General features: G+C 39.5%; 1 protein-coding gene across 5 annotated transcripts in view; it reads right to left on the bottom strand.

Annotated features, from left to right (window-relative positions):
• Positions 1–16,935, bottom strand: part of PDHX (pyruvate dehydrogenase complex component X) — a 97,790-nt gene that overhangs the window by 27,277 nt on the left and 53,578 nt on the right. For all 5 annotated transcript variants that reach the window (XM_084630471.1, XM_084630472.1, XM_084630473.1 and 2 more), the window contains exons 6-7: positions 12,339–12,522; positions 9,069–9,216 (exon numbers count right to left, since the gene is read on the bottom strand). In XM_084630471.1, the coding sequence (XP_084486597.1) occupies positions 9,069–9,216; positions 12,339–12,522 (332 nt within the window). The remainder of the gene's footprint in view (positions 1–9,068; positions 9,217–12,338; positions 12,523–16,935) is intronic.

Here is a 16,935-nt window from a genome sequence, read left to right as displayed (position 1 = left end):
CCTGTCCTCCTCCTAAAGGAGGTAACCCCACCTCTTGTTTTGCTCTATATTTATGTAAAAGTAACTTTAGAAAATCCAAAAAGCATCCACGTGACAACCCACTCACAAAGAAATTTAACCTAGACCTTGATTATTCCTTTTTGGTGTTGTAGTGTGACGGTATCAAAGCTGCTTAGCTTTGCAGTAAAGGCCAAGCTTTCAGTAAATCAAAATCCTTTTATCATCATGCACTGGAATCTGGATGACCCCGCTGGTGTGAAATATTTTTAGCACAGGACTATATTAAGCTTTGAATTGGAATAGATGCCACACATTAGGAAAGCTATGTTTTCATTTTAGACAAAAATCTCTACCCAGCTGCACATAGATTACTGTGCACACAGACTGGATTGCTAGGAACCCTTTCCCCAAAGAAAAGAAAATTACTTATTCATTTTGGTGTTGGCATTGTTGTACAGGACACTTACATATGGGAACATGAAAGCTACTGAAAACCTGGGGTTTGTGTCTAGAACAACTATAACTCTTTCTTTTAAAAAAAAACTGGTTAGAAAAATTCAAGGTGAAAAAAGCAAAACAATAAGACATTGCAACATAGATAAATGATAGAATTAGTCAAATCATGAAGTAATTTAGTGATAAATAATTTATTTGATGATGAACCAATTGTTGAATGTTATTCCACCAGTTCTGTTTGGTGGGTAATTTAAATATTTGAGATTAATATAGTCACAGGAAAAAGTTCAATATTCATTAAACTATCTGCAGTTAATAATTTGATATAGGTACTTGTGAAAATTTTACCCAAAGTCCCATTTTTTTTAAGAAGTGTCTTAACCTCTTAGGAGTTTAACTCTCATTAAAAGTCAATGGGACCTAGGCTCTTAAGTCACTTAAGCGCTTGTGAAAATTTTACTCCAGACCTAATACACACTTATTTTAAATTTATATATACTCAACCGTTTGCATTTATTACTGATATACTTAGTGATTATTTATATATTCGTGTGTGTGTGTGTACTTATATTTATTTTACACACACATCCCCCCTCTATGTTTAAAAGAGCAGTTTGTTCCATGGCCGAATATTGCACACCTGTCTGGGGAAAAAGGTCACTTACGGACCTTGTCAATATCCAGCTAAATGCAGTTATGAGACTTGTAACTGAAATTCACTCTGCTGCCTTGGCTTCCAATTCTTGCAAACATCTTTCCTTGAGTTATCCAGTGAGAGATGGCTACATTGCCTGAGTATGGGAAAGCACTCACTAGCCAAAAGCTCTCGCTTCATGACAACCTTGTTCACCTGCCTCGCACTTGCCTTGAGACCTGCCAACCATTCTCACAAAACATGTAACAGGGCAGGCTCTGATGTAAAAAGAGCAAACACTCCATAGATGATCCCACCGCCAAACTGCCTGTTTTCTTGCTCTGCCAAAGACGCTGGATGACCATCAATTGTACTAGGATGTTACGTGGAAGATGCACTCACCTGATGCACAAATGGAGAATGAAGGATTCACCATAGTGTGAATGTGGAAACCTCCACACCATAGAACACACTGTGAACGAGTTCCCATCTTTTCATTTCCAGGAGGGATAGCAAAGGTGCACTCTGCATCTCCTGAAGCCCTCAAACTTTCTATTAACTTGTAAATGTTGCTATTTCCATACAAAAGAAGATATGATCACATACTGTGTTTTCCACAGGATCCCTGCCTCATTCAGTGCATAGGACAGACAGGGCTCAAGGAACGGATCAGGCTTTTGTAGTCAAGAGACTATTGTCCGTAGGAATCTTGCTTATTTGTTGCAGAATGAGGCAAGGGATTGCAAGAATAAGTCTGGTCTTGTGGTTTAGGCAGTTGAATGCCATACTGCAGAACTGGATTTAATCCCTGACTCTGCCAGAGTACTTGTGCGATGCTGGGCAAGTCACTTAAACCAAACTTTTCACAGGTGACAGCATGTTCCTCGTTTTCTGGGTGACCAATTTGATGCCCTGGGGTCTGTTCTGCCAAAGTTCTCGCACTCACAAGTGCGATAGAGAGCTATAATATACTAAGTTCTCTGAAAAAAATGACTATAGATAAATTTAGAGGGGGTTGGGGAAAACAGAGCATGTGATCCTCCTGGGAAACAGTTTAAAGGACTACAGACAGGGGATTATAAAAGACCTGCATTATATAGCTCTGCAGCAGATGGCTGAGAGTAGGAGGGAGTTCAGTGATGGGACCAGAATCACTGCCTGCTAGGTGATCTACTGAGTTCCTTGGAAGCAGTATTCCCATCATCTTCCTGCCACAGAAGAGATTTCCCCATGACCAGCTCCTCTCCTTGTTAGCTCTCCCATGTTAACCTGCTCTCCCAAACCTCAACCTGCAGACCCTCCTAGGGTTCACACTATTGGAAAAGCAGTAGAAGCCACAGCTTCTGCTCCCAGCTTCACCCTGCCCTTCTGATGACACAGGACAGGGTCCAATTCTGCTCTGACTTAAATCAACAGCAGTTTTGCCATCTACCACTTCAAAAGGAGCAGGAGCAGACTGATAACATACAACTCCTAGAGGGGGTGACATTTTTACCTCAAAAAAGAGAGGACTCCAACTAGCAGAAGAACAGCACTTTGAGATGCTCGGCTGAAAATGCAATATGCTTTACACACTAAGCGCTGAGACTTTATTTAAGCTTCACAAAATCCCTGTGAGATTAATAGCCCAATTCCATCAGGTGCCATAGACTTTAATGGGAATCGCTCAGCAATGTTCAGGATTGGACCCAAAGTGATTCACTGTGTGTCACTGGACAAGTTGACAGAGTTTGGAATAGATAGTCCTGCTCCAAGTGCTCTACTCCAAACCCTTCAGTAAGATAGCTCAATTTATACAGCAAGAACAAAAAGTATTAATTACATGAGATAGCAGTGAATGCTGAGCTCAAATGGCTTTATATTTGATGACTGAAGAAAATTCCATTGCCCCAAAAAAAAATTTTGATTGGAACAGAATTACAATTTAGAAGAGACCAATGCCCAAAAAAATCTTTTATGATGGCGGAGAAGATAAATGGAATTTCATGGGATAATCTGCCATTAGAGGAAAGAAAACAGAGCTCATACTCAAATGGAAGAATTACAGAACAGCTCACATACATTTTCCTTAAACTAATTAAACCAATGTTAATGGTAGAGGGAGGACATAGAAAAACTATAGATGTCTGAAACTTAGTTTTAAATTACTATGTCGGATTCTGTACAATCTCTATAGAAAACAATATAGATCCTAATATATACAAGGAAATAAAGTATCCGGCCTTTTCCACAAGGAACCATGAAACAAAAATTATGATCTTTCTTCATGAATGATTCAATGCTTACAATAAATTCAGAAAGACTTTGTTAAAAATAAAGCTATATATAAATCCAAATATCATAGAATCTTCCAATCAAAAGTTCCTGCTCACTAGGGCCTTTTTTGTTTGCCTTCTAGCACTAAATTTACAAAAGTAATGCATACAGGGTTTGAGTCACATGACATCCTGCTCCAAATCTAAAATGCAATGCTATGTGAGCAGATGAACTGGTGTAAATTGGGGCATCTCCCACTGAAGTCAAATGAACAATATTACAAAACAGTTCACATGTTAAATCCATACATGAATTAGTCTCTTATTTGTACATTGATGGATGACCCATGATGAGACCATGTTAATGATTTGTCTAGGTGATTGTTCAGAGTAAAGAAAGTTTGTTGGTTTCTCACAATGCAGATCATCAGGAGAACATGAGCTTGTTACAACTGAAAGATGTTTCAACAAATTGAGGATAGAATATCATTCAAAGTAGTATCATTTCCAGTTGGATCAGAGGCACCCAGTCTGTATTATTTTAGTTAGACTCCTTATTTACAAGTCTAATGTGTTTGAAGCTTTCAAGTGAAGGGCAGACAGTTCATAAAATAGAGCAAGCAAGCTTTGATGGGCTTGTCTTACTGAGCTCACTGTGGGACAAAAGGTTTGCAGCAGTTCTACTGAGATAACTCTTCCAGTGCACTAATGAATAAGATGTAAAGTGTACTGTACATGCTACATAACACCACAGTGGCATCGCAGGAGCAAAGAAAGGGATTCTTTCTGTCCCAAATCCACTAAAACAGGCAGTTAGTAGCACCCTCCTTTGCTCTGGTAGACAGCCCTGTATTTGGTGAAGTTGTTTACAAACCACATGACATTCATCTGGGTACAAAGAAAAATCATATACTTATGAAGATGTGTAACTAAAACACTAAAGTGATAAAACTCTTTAGAGGGTATTAGCAGGGATTAAGCCCCACTTTAGTAAGTAATGGGACTGAGGCAAGATGGGTGAGTGGTATATTAAAGTTTGTTTATTGTTCTGGCCTAAAATCCTCTTGATATTTAATTTAAGAGGCGTGTAGTGTGTTTTTCTGCCAAGTGGATATCTTTACTTTCTCAATGAATGATGTATATTTGTGGTCAAACTCATACGTTTTCTCATATTCAGTGCATCTTTTCAGCTAATAGACTGCTCTGCTGAGCTTGGTATTTTATCATTGTGAAGAAGTGCTGAGGCAGTTTTTTTTTTAGGAAACTAACTTGATTCTGTTACTTGCATTTCTGTGCACTGGATTTTACTGTATTTATTGCTCCATTTTGTTGTTTCTGTTTTCCCTACGGCTTGATGCATGATTAAGTTTTATATCTTGTTTCCAGTGGTGAGGTCCTTGGGTTTTATTCTCCAAAAATAGGACGGTGTATTAACCAGATTACAGGTTAGATTCGGCCCCACCTTACCAGCCATGATGTCTCCCTGCAGTAGCTATTGTTAATGCACCTAGTACAAGATAGGTTCACCCACCAGGAAGGGCGGGCTGTTTTTTCACTGTGGCCTTGTCTTGTGAATTCTGCTGGAGGAGCACAGCTTTACAATCAGGCGAAGGCTGGCGAGGGGATGCATTTAATCAGTACCACTGGCTGCACCATCTCCTAAATCAGCCCTATCACTCTAGACAGGCATTGCGCAGTCAAAGACCCTTGCCAGGGTTGCCACCTTTGAAGCTAAGCTATCACTTTCCTTAGCTGAATCTGGTTCTACAAGTTTTCAAACCATGATGATGATGATTGCAAACACAACCGGAAAGCTTTAAGACAAAATGCAAATGCTGTATATGGCTTCTTTGGATTTATAAAGCTCCCTCTCATGTGTAGCAGCTTGTCAATATGTGTAGTATGATGTAATGGATGATGTAATGGAGAGTATACAGATATTAAAACTGGCTCAACAACAGCTGAGATCATATGCACACCTGACACAAATGATCGAAGAAAAACTATCAAAACATTCCATTCAGAAATCACATCAGAAACCTGTTGGATTATCTATATACTTTCTTGTGTAAAACAAAGGTCAATATTCACATACATTTCCATAAAAATCCTGAAGAACAAAGTTGTATCTTCCTAAAACGTAATACACCATTCATTTAAAAAAAAATACTATGAAATGCTAAAGGCAAATTTTTCTTTTGATGTAAAAGAAACAACATGCATAATTCTAATCCTAATTCGCTAACAGACTTGGCTCAGCCTAATATTTACTTACATAACTTTATTTGTGAGAGTTCTTGAACACATTAAAAAAAATTAAGAAGAGTTGAGCTTTGCTGCTGGGTTTATGAAGTCTACACTTCTGTGGGGGAGAAAAATGAGATTTCACAGCGATATGGTCCAAAATTAGATTTGCAAAGTGACAAAGATAGATCTGTGTCCCTAGATTATCTGAATTTTATACACTGATAAATTAAACTTTGTAAGTGATTATATGTGCCTTCCATCAACATAATTTACTAGATTCATCAAAAGGAGAAGCAGTCATTGTTTTCCCAATTATTTTAAAGCATTTTCCCCCTAAAAAATGAAAAGTAATAAATGTGATTATAATTCATGGAAGTGAGAGATTCAGATATAACTGGTTTAAATTAGACAGAGGACTGTCCACTGAGCGGGAGAATAGACTTTTAAGTCCTCTGCAGGGATGCAAGACAGACACTAATGTAATGACATTTTATGTACAGAAAAGATATTGCTAGGGCAGGAATGGATCTTGCACATCATTGTGGAGAAAAATTCACATTTTGCAGGAGACTAAGGAAAATTTTCCAGAGCAGGTTGATTAAGAATTATGGCAAGTGTTTGCAACTACTCAGGGATTTACAATTTTAGAATAAATCCTTGAGAGATAGATTAGTGAGCAGAAAGCAGGTCAAAGGTGCATGGTAAATTCATTTATCACATGACTTCACAGTTTACCAAATTCGTTTCATCTTCATCTAGGTGGTAACATGAACTTATTAAAATGAATAATTAATCAGAACTAGTCCTTGAAATAGAACACAGTAAAACATTATGTTACAGAACAGAAGAGAAGCTTTGCCTCAGCCTAAAGTTTCTACTTGGCTAAGCCAGAAGATAGAATTCTTCTAAAATAAAATAAATAAATAAATGTGATTTATTAAAGAGCAATATGTATTGGATCACGATAAACCTGTAGCCTCTCTAGTATGACATTATGGCATACTGAGTTTTATATTTGGTTTGAGTTACTCAGCCTGTAGACTTCAAAGTCTGATGGAAACAGTTTCAATATTTTTCACATTTCTAGTAACAGCATTTAAAAAATAGACTGTATTATGGTGGTGTTCTCTCTTTAGATCAAATAAGTGGCTGTAATAACAAATACTCCTTATAATATCCTCAGTTCTGTATCTGAGGGCAACTAGAAACGTCGGATAGATTCACAAACAACAATGTAACTGTTACTTTAGTTACAATGAGGAGAAGATTTTTGAGTAGATAAATATAGGGATTGCTAAGTGGCTGCCTACATTTTTCCTCTGCCACAAGTACAAGTTCCTTCGTACACACAGTGACTAAAGTCAGCTAATATAATATTCTTCAAAGGCAATGAATACTCCCCAGTCTACATAGTTTACCAAATATAAAGAATACAACTTCACTTGGGTTCCAAGTTGATTCTGGACAACAGAAGTTCTTTAAAAAAATATCTTTGCACATTAAATAGAGCTGAGGTAGCACTCTCAAGTAGGATGGATTTACAAATCTCAGTATTCACCACCAAACAGTAGGATTTTGTTTGTCAGGCCGCAATTCAGCAGAGTACTACTATATGCATATTTAATAAAGGTGGTAGAAAAAATGCCAATAGTTTTCCAACAGAAAATGCAGTGTCATTAAAATCTAAAATGTGTTGCAGGAATGTGTCAATTTAGATTAAATCTTTGATGGAAACATTTTGAAAGTAGTCATTTAGACTACCTCCTTTGGATTCATTTAAACTTTTCTATTATTACATTTTTATATATTTAATTTTATTATAATGTTTCAGCATTATCAAAATGAAATTATTAGTTTCAAATTGAAGTTTTTCCATACGGTCAGAATTTTCCGCAGGACAGAAATTCCATTTTCTGACTAGCTCTAGTATTTACTTTAAGCACATGCATAAATCACACTGAATTCAAGGTAAGATCTCCTAGTTCATATTAAAACTACAAATTGCCTGGTCTTTAATGGATTTTACCTCATGTGTTAAGATGAGTTAAGAACACACCTTTTTTTCCTAGTGAAGACAAAGCCACACAAAGCTTTTAGTCATACTGAATTACCTTTCATTTCCCAGTAGCTTCATCAGCTTTAGGCTACCAAAACCCAGGCTTCCAGTAGCGTATGCTATGGGAAACGGCATGTGTGTATCTTTCAGTAGGATATCCCTCAACATTACACACAGATTTGTCATTTAGGAATTCAACCTATAATGCATCCATCCCGATATGCCAAGATTCTAATACACCTAATTCTCTAGGTGGTCAGTCAGAATAATCTGCAGGTATTCTAGAGATAGGACTGAAGGAAACAAAAACCTACTGTATAATTAGAAATCTTGTGTTAATCTGCAGTTGCGTGAGCATTCTCATACTGGTTGGTTGAATAACATTGCAGTCTTCTGGTCTCCTATGAACCTGCTTGATTCCAGTAACCACAAGCAATCACAGAGTTTGTGTCTTATCTACAGGATGATGAAGCAAATGGTAATTTTTTGCTTGTCTGTCAATGTACTGAGAAAAAAAAGACTACACAATAACGGACAGTTTTGATAACTGTAATACAGCAGATGAACTCTAAAGTAGAGTTAAGGATTGAAGATTATACCACTATCTGTGGCAAACCATTCTGTCATTTTTAGGCTGCATTCTAAATTCAGAAAGATAGGCCATGACTTTATGAAAAAAAGAAATATTGTATGAAGTGCATCTCCTGTGAATAGACTGGCAAAGGTTTTTCCAGAATGATTAGTGAATTCAGGTAACCTGAGAAATTAGAACTGGGCCTGGTCTTCAGAGGAAGGATACTCAACACTTTCTGAAAATCAGGCCCCTTTAAAGTGATATTGGGCTTCCAAAAATTAAGGTACCCAAAATCATGAGTCACATTAGAACACCTTGACTAGTATGTTTATTTCCGTAGGAAGGGGCTTTTAAAAACAACATGCTGAATGAAATCAAATTTAAAATAAAACAAACCAAAAAAAAAAACCCACACCACAATAACTTTTACTTGATTTTAGATTTGTAGACATACATAAAAATCACATCACAATCATCACCAGCCTCCCCAGAAACAGACACAAAGTGGCTGCTTAAGACAGGACAGTGAAACAGGAAGTGTCTTAATGAAAACAAATTGTCATAGTACAAAGAAAGAAAGTTTATTTGAATGCCCAGTATTGAAACTCAATATAGAAGACTACTCACTCTACACTTTCCACAGTATGCATCCGATGAAGTGAGCTGTAGCTCACGAAAGCTTATGCTCAAATAAATTGGTTAGTCTCTAAGGTGCCACAAGTACTCCTTTTCTTTCTGTACAGAGAGCGTGGGTGTAACTAATTGTATAGCAGGTCAAGATAGTCCAGTTAGTACTGGGTAGTCTTTAGATCAGTTTATTTTGAATAATAAACAACATCTACCAACCTTTCGCTAGTTCTTTCCTTAGTTTCAAGACAGCATCAAGGTCACAGTCAGTAGTAGCATATGCATGAGGCACAGTAGTTTTAGATTCTGTTAATCTCTTAGCAATAACTCTTCGGATGTTGCTGGCAGGGACTTCTGTGAATGTACCCTGAAAGCAAATATTTTGCATATTAAATACAGGGAGAGAACACCCACACTCCTCTGCTGAAACAAGAGTAGGGCAGTAATGCTTTTCAGTTGGTAGCTTTTGTTCACTTACAACAAACCTCAACTTTAAAAAAGCATTAACATGTAGCTAGTATTAACATGCCTAAGATTAAATTTAAATAATTTGAATGTTCTATTCTTGCTGAAAGATAGCAGAAAGAAAAATCCTATTCAGACCAGCAAAACAGGTTATACAGAACCAAGGAAATTAATGCAGTACAGTATTTGTTTTATCTTACTCCATAAAGCTGAAGTGTAAGAAAATGAAGGCTGAAAAAAAAATCTGAATATTTGCTCCATTGCACCACGCCTGCCAGGTTTAAATCTGGATAAACACAGAGATTCTAGGCACAGTACTATAACGTGTTATACAAGTACTTGATCTTCAGCACATAAAGGAAATCAAGATGGGTGGTCCATACAGACAGTACTGACAAGTAACTATCTTCTTTAAAGAAAATTCCACAGTCATATACATTTGGGGTAAAAAGTGTACCCAATTTCTATTATTCTGCCCATATTTCTTATCACTGATAAGGAACAAGATAACTTCAGTTTACAGAGTACAATGAATCCTACTGATCTAGCAAATTACTCCACAAATATCAGCCCTGGTTCTCGGCTGGTGAAATCAGCATTGCTGTATTACACCAGCTTAGGGCCTGCAGAGTACAGTTATGCTAAACCTTTATTTTAGAAGAGAACGGTTAGTAGAAGCTCTGTTGAGCTATAGATTTATCAGTCCCTTCAGTGGTTGCTTAAGACAGGTTTCACTGTACATCCGTCTCCTTTGTCATCAACCTGCCTTTCCTGCCCAATTCATTCAGTCATGTCGCAATTCAGCATTCACAACCTTTTCATGAAAGGGAACTATATTGCAAGCAATTCCTTGTAATGCCAATGAAAATATCAAGCAGGAAAAACAGGTGGATTTCACAAGAAATACTCTCTGAAATTATACAGCATATACACTGTGTGTTGAATACAAATCACAGTGTGTTCTGATATAGCTGCAGGCAAAGCACTTTTTTATCATGACAGAAAAAAATATCTAGACCTGAAATTTTATTACTTTTTTTAACCTTACAAAAAAAAAAAATCTACATTATTTACTATGGTTCATCACAGAATACCAACCATTCTATGACAGGTTTCAGAGTAGTAGCCATGTTAGTCTGTATTCGCAAAAAGAAAAGGAATACTTGTGGCACCTTAGAGACTAACCAATTTATTTGAGCATAAGCTGATACATGCATTTCCACTGCATGCATCCGATGAAGTGAGCTGTAGCTCACGAAAGCTTATGCTCAAATAAATTGGTTAGTCTCTAAGATGCCACAAGTACTCCTTTTCTTTTTGCAAACATTCTATAACTCTTATAAATTGTTAACAGGTACCAGACCTGAACCTGCAGCTGTACTTCAAAGTTGGTTCTAGAACCAGAATGGTCCAATTTCACAGATCCGATCTGGAAGCATTCCGGCATGGTGGAATTCTCCCCAAAATAATGGATCTTTCAATATTTCTGCCATTTAGGGTTCAACTATTCAGAGAAAGGCTCACAAGGTTTTGACATTTTATAAACACAAACAATCCTTACTCAGCCCCAATCCTCTAACCAAGAGGTGGGCAAACTATGGCTTGCGGGCCACATCCGGCCTGCAGGACCGTCCTGCCCGGCCCTTGAGCTCCTGGCTGGGGAGGCTAGCCTCTGGCCCCCCCTGCATCCATGCCACCGCACGGGCAGCGCAGCTGGCTCTGGTAGGGAGGCGGGACTGCAAGCTCCTGCTGCTCTGAGCTTCATGATAAGGGGGGCGGGGGGAGCGGGAGGGTTGGATAAGGGGCAGGGGGTCCTGGGGGGCAGTTTGGGGACAGAAAGCGGTTGGATGGGGCGGACATTCTAGGGTGGGGGCAGTCAGGGGACAGGGGGCAGTTGGATAGGTGTGTTAGTCCCGGTGGGGCCTGTCAGGGGGTGGGGGTGTGGATAGGGGTTGGGGCAGTCAGGGGACGGGGAACAGGGTGGGTTGGAAAGGGGGTAGAGTCCTGGGGGGCCTGTCAGGGGGTGGGGGTGTGGATAGGAGTCTTGGGGGGCAGTCAGGGGACAGGGAGCAAGGGGGTAGGATAGGGGGTGGGGTCCGGGGGGGGCAGTTTGGGGCGTGGGGTCCCAGGAGCAGGCGGTCAGGGGACAAGGAGCAGGGGAGCTTGGATGGGTCGGGGGGTTCTGAGGGGGGCAGTAGGAGGGGGTGGATAGGGGTCGGGGACCTGGCTGTTTGGAGAGGCACAGCTTTCCCTACTCAGCCCTCCATATAGTTTTGCACCCCGATGTGGCCCTCAGGCCAAAAAGTTTGCCACCCCTGCTCTAACCCTTGCCTAATCCAACTCCATGCTTCTTACCTATATTTATTTTTAATCCATGCTTATAGATTTTTGCACTCACATGCCTCTTATTATTCAGAGATTTCAACGTGCTATACATATAATCAGATGTGTGTAATGTTTTACTGTACGGGTAAGGGAAAACTTAGCCATTGTGGCCTTATGTAGTCTGGGGGGGGGGAAAAACTCGGGGGAGGAGGTTCCCCAATTGGGTTAGCTCAACTGAGGTAAAAATGAAGATCAACTTTGATCAAAAAGACCACTTTAGCACAACTTAAATGCCCAGTTAGCATCAATTTAATGTCTTCAGCAGGTCAAGATATAGCCATGTCATGCTAAATGTGTTAAACTGTGTTTGCACTGATGTTAAGTGAGGTTTTCAGTCCAGTTAAAGTAGCTTAATTGAACTAATTTAGTTGGGGGGTGGGGGGAAGAACCTTTTTCTAAGTGTAGATAAGGACAGAGCAGTTAAGTGACATGCCTGTGGTCACAGCAAGTCAGTTGCAGAGTTGGGGAATAAAACCCATGAGTTCTGAATCCCAGGCCCCGTCTCCAATCGCTAGATAACACTGACTAAAATGAAGTTCAGCATATTTGTCATGATTATTATTATTTATTTAAAATGAAAAGATGTGGCATTATTTAGTTGTAACTGAATGCAAGTTGCTGCTTTAACAGAGTTATTACCTGTGCTGCAGGCTGACCTGGTATGGAAATTGGTGGAACTGCAGGCCGTGGATAAACAGAGGACACAGTTGTTGCTTGTGGAGCCAAAGGCACTACAGTAGGCTGAGTAGGAGCTGGAGAAACCATAGGTCCTGATTCCGCAGCTTTGCTCTTCTGTTTCTGCTGCAGAAGATTGAGTGCATCCCTGTTGATTAAACAGTAATATGAAAAATACTTAGAAAGAACAAAGCATAACAACAGACAAAAAAAGAAATACTACAATTTCAAGAGTCAACTCTAATGAGCAGCTTCTGGCTATTAAAATTCTGGATATTAAACTAAAAGTTAAAAGGCAATTTTTTTTAATCAATAATAATTTGCAAAAAGAAAACTCCTAGGAGCATAAAGAAACACCATAAATATTTATAGATTATTCATCCGTGCCATGTTAGGATTTAAATCTGCAGCAGCACAGGGCAGTTGAGAAACAGGAGTATGTTTATCATCATTAAAAGACAACAGTGGCTAAACTATACTGTGCATTGTACTGTCAATTCTTAAAATGAAGGTGTTACGGGAACAGATGAGATGTGCATTCAGACTATATTTGGGACACAGCAAATAAAACATAACATTTATATGTTAAAATAAATGATCACATATACATAACTGCATTACTTCTAAACATTGAAAAATAGACCAGTTATAAATCATGCTAAGATTATGTCATAGAGGATGTGGAATCAGTGACTTCCAGAGACCTCCGTGACATTTTACACTGAAGCCCTGGGACGGTGAGGCTGGAGCAGTCAGCCAACACAGGCCCCCATAGCTCTCACCCGCTGCAGGCTCAATAGTTAAGTTTATTTATTTATTTTCAAATGTAATACCCCACTGCTGAGACATTAATGAAAAATAATAGCTACTATTTTTATATGTTCTAGCAAATATGTACTGTTGTTTGCTGGTTAGCTCTGACACTATTTCAACAGTTGTGTCAACATCCTTAATGACCGCCCTGCACCTTTAAGCAAGCGGATGTTTGGCTAGCAGGCCATGGTACAAACAAGACACAGAACGGGTAAGTAATTTGCCTAAGGATAAAACAATGAGTTAGTGTCAAAACTAGAACTCTGGAATACCTTGCTCCCAGCCCTATGTTTGGTCTACTAGACCATACAGCTCTTTGATTAGGAAATAATAAAGTTTCACATCTCTTTACTCTGATATAAGTGTGTATTTGTGAAAATATGCTTTAAAAACAAAAGTGTGAAGAGCTTCCCCTGTGAGTGAAGGGAACAGTGCTTTATGGCTGGGGTGGGGGAAGAGATGAAAACTGCTGCAAAAGGGGCATCCCCTGGGAATGCAGGCTTTGAAAAGGGGCAGCATGGTGCCTTGAGCCTTCCTTTTTACATGAACCAAGGTTGAAGCAACTCATTATTTAAGTGTAGGGCGGATGTCAAGTGTAGGTACTCCACAGGAAAAGTATACAGTGATCGGATAAATGGCTTGGAAAAGGACTTAAAAAGAGAAGTTCATGAAAGGAACGAATGGAGGGCAGTTGGGGATTCCTATGGTTGGTATGGCAGGGAGCCAACCCCCCATTCTTATAGCTCACATTAACCCTCCTATGGGACGGGGTGGGGGGTGGGGAGGAGGGATTAAGGTCCCGGCAATGGATTTGTTGGCGGGACCTGGAGGGGAAAAGAGAGGTAGCAGGTAAAAGCCTTCCCTCCCCCCCGCCCACCCCCCCGAGTAATTATGGAATAAACATGGGGTTATCTACACTGTCTACTGTTATCTGCCAGGTCGTCCCAGACGTCTAATAATAAAGTTGTGGCCTGATTAAACCCATGTCAAATGTCTTCAGTCTTTCTTTCGACATACCCTGTCAATAACACAGGTGTACAAAGATGCTTTGATACAAATATCATTTGCTGAAGTACCTAAGCATAATATGGTGAGCTAAGGAAGCAGTTTCACCCTTAAGAAAGAAAGAATTTACTTACTTTTGCAAATTAAACTCATACTTGAATTTCTTTTAAAATCAAACACTTATTTAATATAGATCCTCTACTAGATGAAAAACTTTTACTGAATAAAAATGATTTTTAAAGAAAAAACTAGACATTTTAGTTGAGAAAATGGTCACAAAGAAGACACAAAAAGACAGAGGGAAATTATTTCTGCTTTTTAACATGGCAGTAATAAGTATTTAATTAAAACCATCTGGTTATTGTTGTTTGATTGATTTCTTTAGATTTTAAGTGTACAAAAATATAAAACTATTAGGAAAACAGATCTTTATTTTTAAATTAGAAGATTCATTTAGAAGTCTTTAGATCCTGTAAGTGCAGCACATTAAATTTCTTATTACAGAATCTGTGCAATTCAACTGATTAATAAAAAGACACAGTAGAACACCGATTTATTAATGCCACAGGGTACAAACAAAACATTCTTAAGACAGGGGCCTGCAAATAAAGCTGGCCGGGGACACAAGGCCTCTCATATCAAACTACTATAATATTTTAAAAAAATAAGGTTGGCAGCAACACTGCTTTTCTAAAACCCATTAACACAGCACAGAGGGGAAGCAAATCTTACGACAGGTAAACCTATTGTCAAAACAGCAAACATTCATTGGTAAGCACACATTTTCCTTCCCACCACATGTATTAGAGTAATTGAATATTCCTTGTCAAAATTGTTACGACATGGAGTCTGCACAGACTGGCAACTCAGAGTTACACTTCACTACACCACTATAATAAGATGGCCCAGATACTTAGAAACCTTTCAGCTAATACTTTCAGTGTCTCCATGTGAAGTACTAATTTAGCAGAAGCTCAGATTTAGGAAGTTTTCTGCATAATTCGGACACCTTTTTCTCAAATGCAGCTGCCTACTTGTATAGTTTACAGTTTAAGTAGACAAGCTGAAACAGAATATCCTAAACAACCGTATTTAGAAGGCCCAATTCTGCAAACCTGAATAAATGAACAAAACCTTGCAGTACATGGTGCCCATTGGGGAGCACGCTGGCATCCCTGGTGGTGGTTATAAAGTACTGTGCTGTTCCTCAGCCACCTCAGTTTCCTTCTGCTGAACGTCAGAGTACAAGGATGGATAGAAAACTCAGGCTGTCTACACTTAAATCGCTACAATGGCACCGCTGCAGCTGCACCACTCTAGCACTTCAGCATAGCCACTCACTACAGCCATGGGAAGGGTTCTCCTGTTGCTATAGTTAATCCACCTCCCTGAAAGGTGGTAGCTAGGTTGACAGAATAATTCTTCCATCAACCTAGTGCTGTCTACAGGGGGAGGAGGTGAGGTACGTTTAACTATGTCGCTCAGGTGTGTGGATTTTTCGATGTAACTTTTTAGTGTAGACCTGGCCCCAGAAAGGAGGTGAGGTACGTTTAACTATGTCGCTCAGGTGTGTGGATTTTTCGATGTAACTTTTTAGTGTAGACCTGGCCCCAGAAAGAGAGAAAGATGGTCAAAGAATGTTAATATACTGAAAGAGATACCCTGCAAAGAGTGACGCTTTCTGTGCTTCATATTTTATAAAAATAACCTACAAAAACTGTAGTTCTTCAACACGTTGTAGTCAGGGTGGATCTCACTGTAAGTATGTGCCTCATGCATACAAGATCAGAATCTTTTGCACAGCCACCTGGCTCCTGTGCTAGTCATCCTTTCAACATGAAGAACATCCCTCGGGAGACGCAGATAAATGCAGATGTATCTCAGGATCTTGCCAGGCTCAGTCATGATGCTAGTGTCAGTACCAGGTTTCTTTTTCTGCCCATAAGCCATTCCATTCCTGTCCTTGGAGAAGTGGGGTTTTATGTACTCTTTCTAGGACTTCCTCTTATGCTTGGGGTTATGCTTGATTTGGAGTTATGCTCCATTTGGCTCTGTGTTTTGGTGCTGACCTTCTGCAGAGGCGCTGACTTTATTGCCTGAGATGCCAGCACCAAGGCTGTTGGTGTTGTGGGTTTCATGGACGTTGAGGTTGTCAACACAGAAATCTCCACGGCCGACTCTGTCAGCACCAGCATCACGTTTTCATGTCCCCGCACCCTCCACCGAGCCCAGGGTATGGTGTGTGTTTGAGAGCGCACTGGCCGTTGGTCTCATTCTGTCACCTTTGGTTCCAAAGTGACCCACATGAATTTCTCTAGCAGATGTAACTTGAACCCAGCAGCACTGGATTTGTGGGTAAATGAAGAGAAGGATTTGTATACAGAGCATCATCAGGGATGTGGCTCTCCCCTCAGCTGAAGAGGCAACAAATATGTCCATCTTTGATAGAAATCAGTCAATCACAAGACCAATGTGGTTTGAACCATGACATTTCAGAGTCCACCATGAAGCATGATGCAAAGTACTTCACCCTGCTGTACAGGTGTGAGGGGAAGGTGCATGTCATGAACAGTTTTCTCTCTCTTTTTTCTCCAGAACATCTAAGTCAAGGAAAATGGGAGTTTTAAGGTAAATTTTCTTCACAGACTGTAGCCGGGGGAAAGAAAAAAGTTAAATCTCTAAGGAGAGTAGTGGGTTGAACGGTCACTACATTCGGTCTCAAGCAGCAAGAGGAAGGGCCACA

This window comes from Lepidochelys olivacea (genome assembly GCF_965140295.1).
Source record: "Lepidochelys olivacea isolate rLepOli2 genome assembly, chromosome: 6".
Lineage (NCBI taxonomy): Eukaryota > Metazoa > Chordata > Testudines > Cheloniidae > Lepidochelys > Lepidochelys olivacea.
This window is presented reverse-complemented; position numbering and strand designations above follow the sequence as displayed.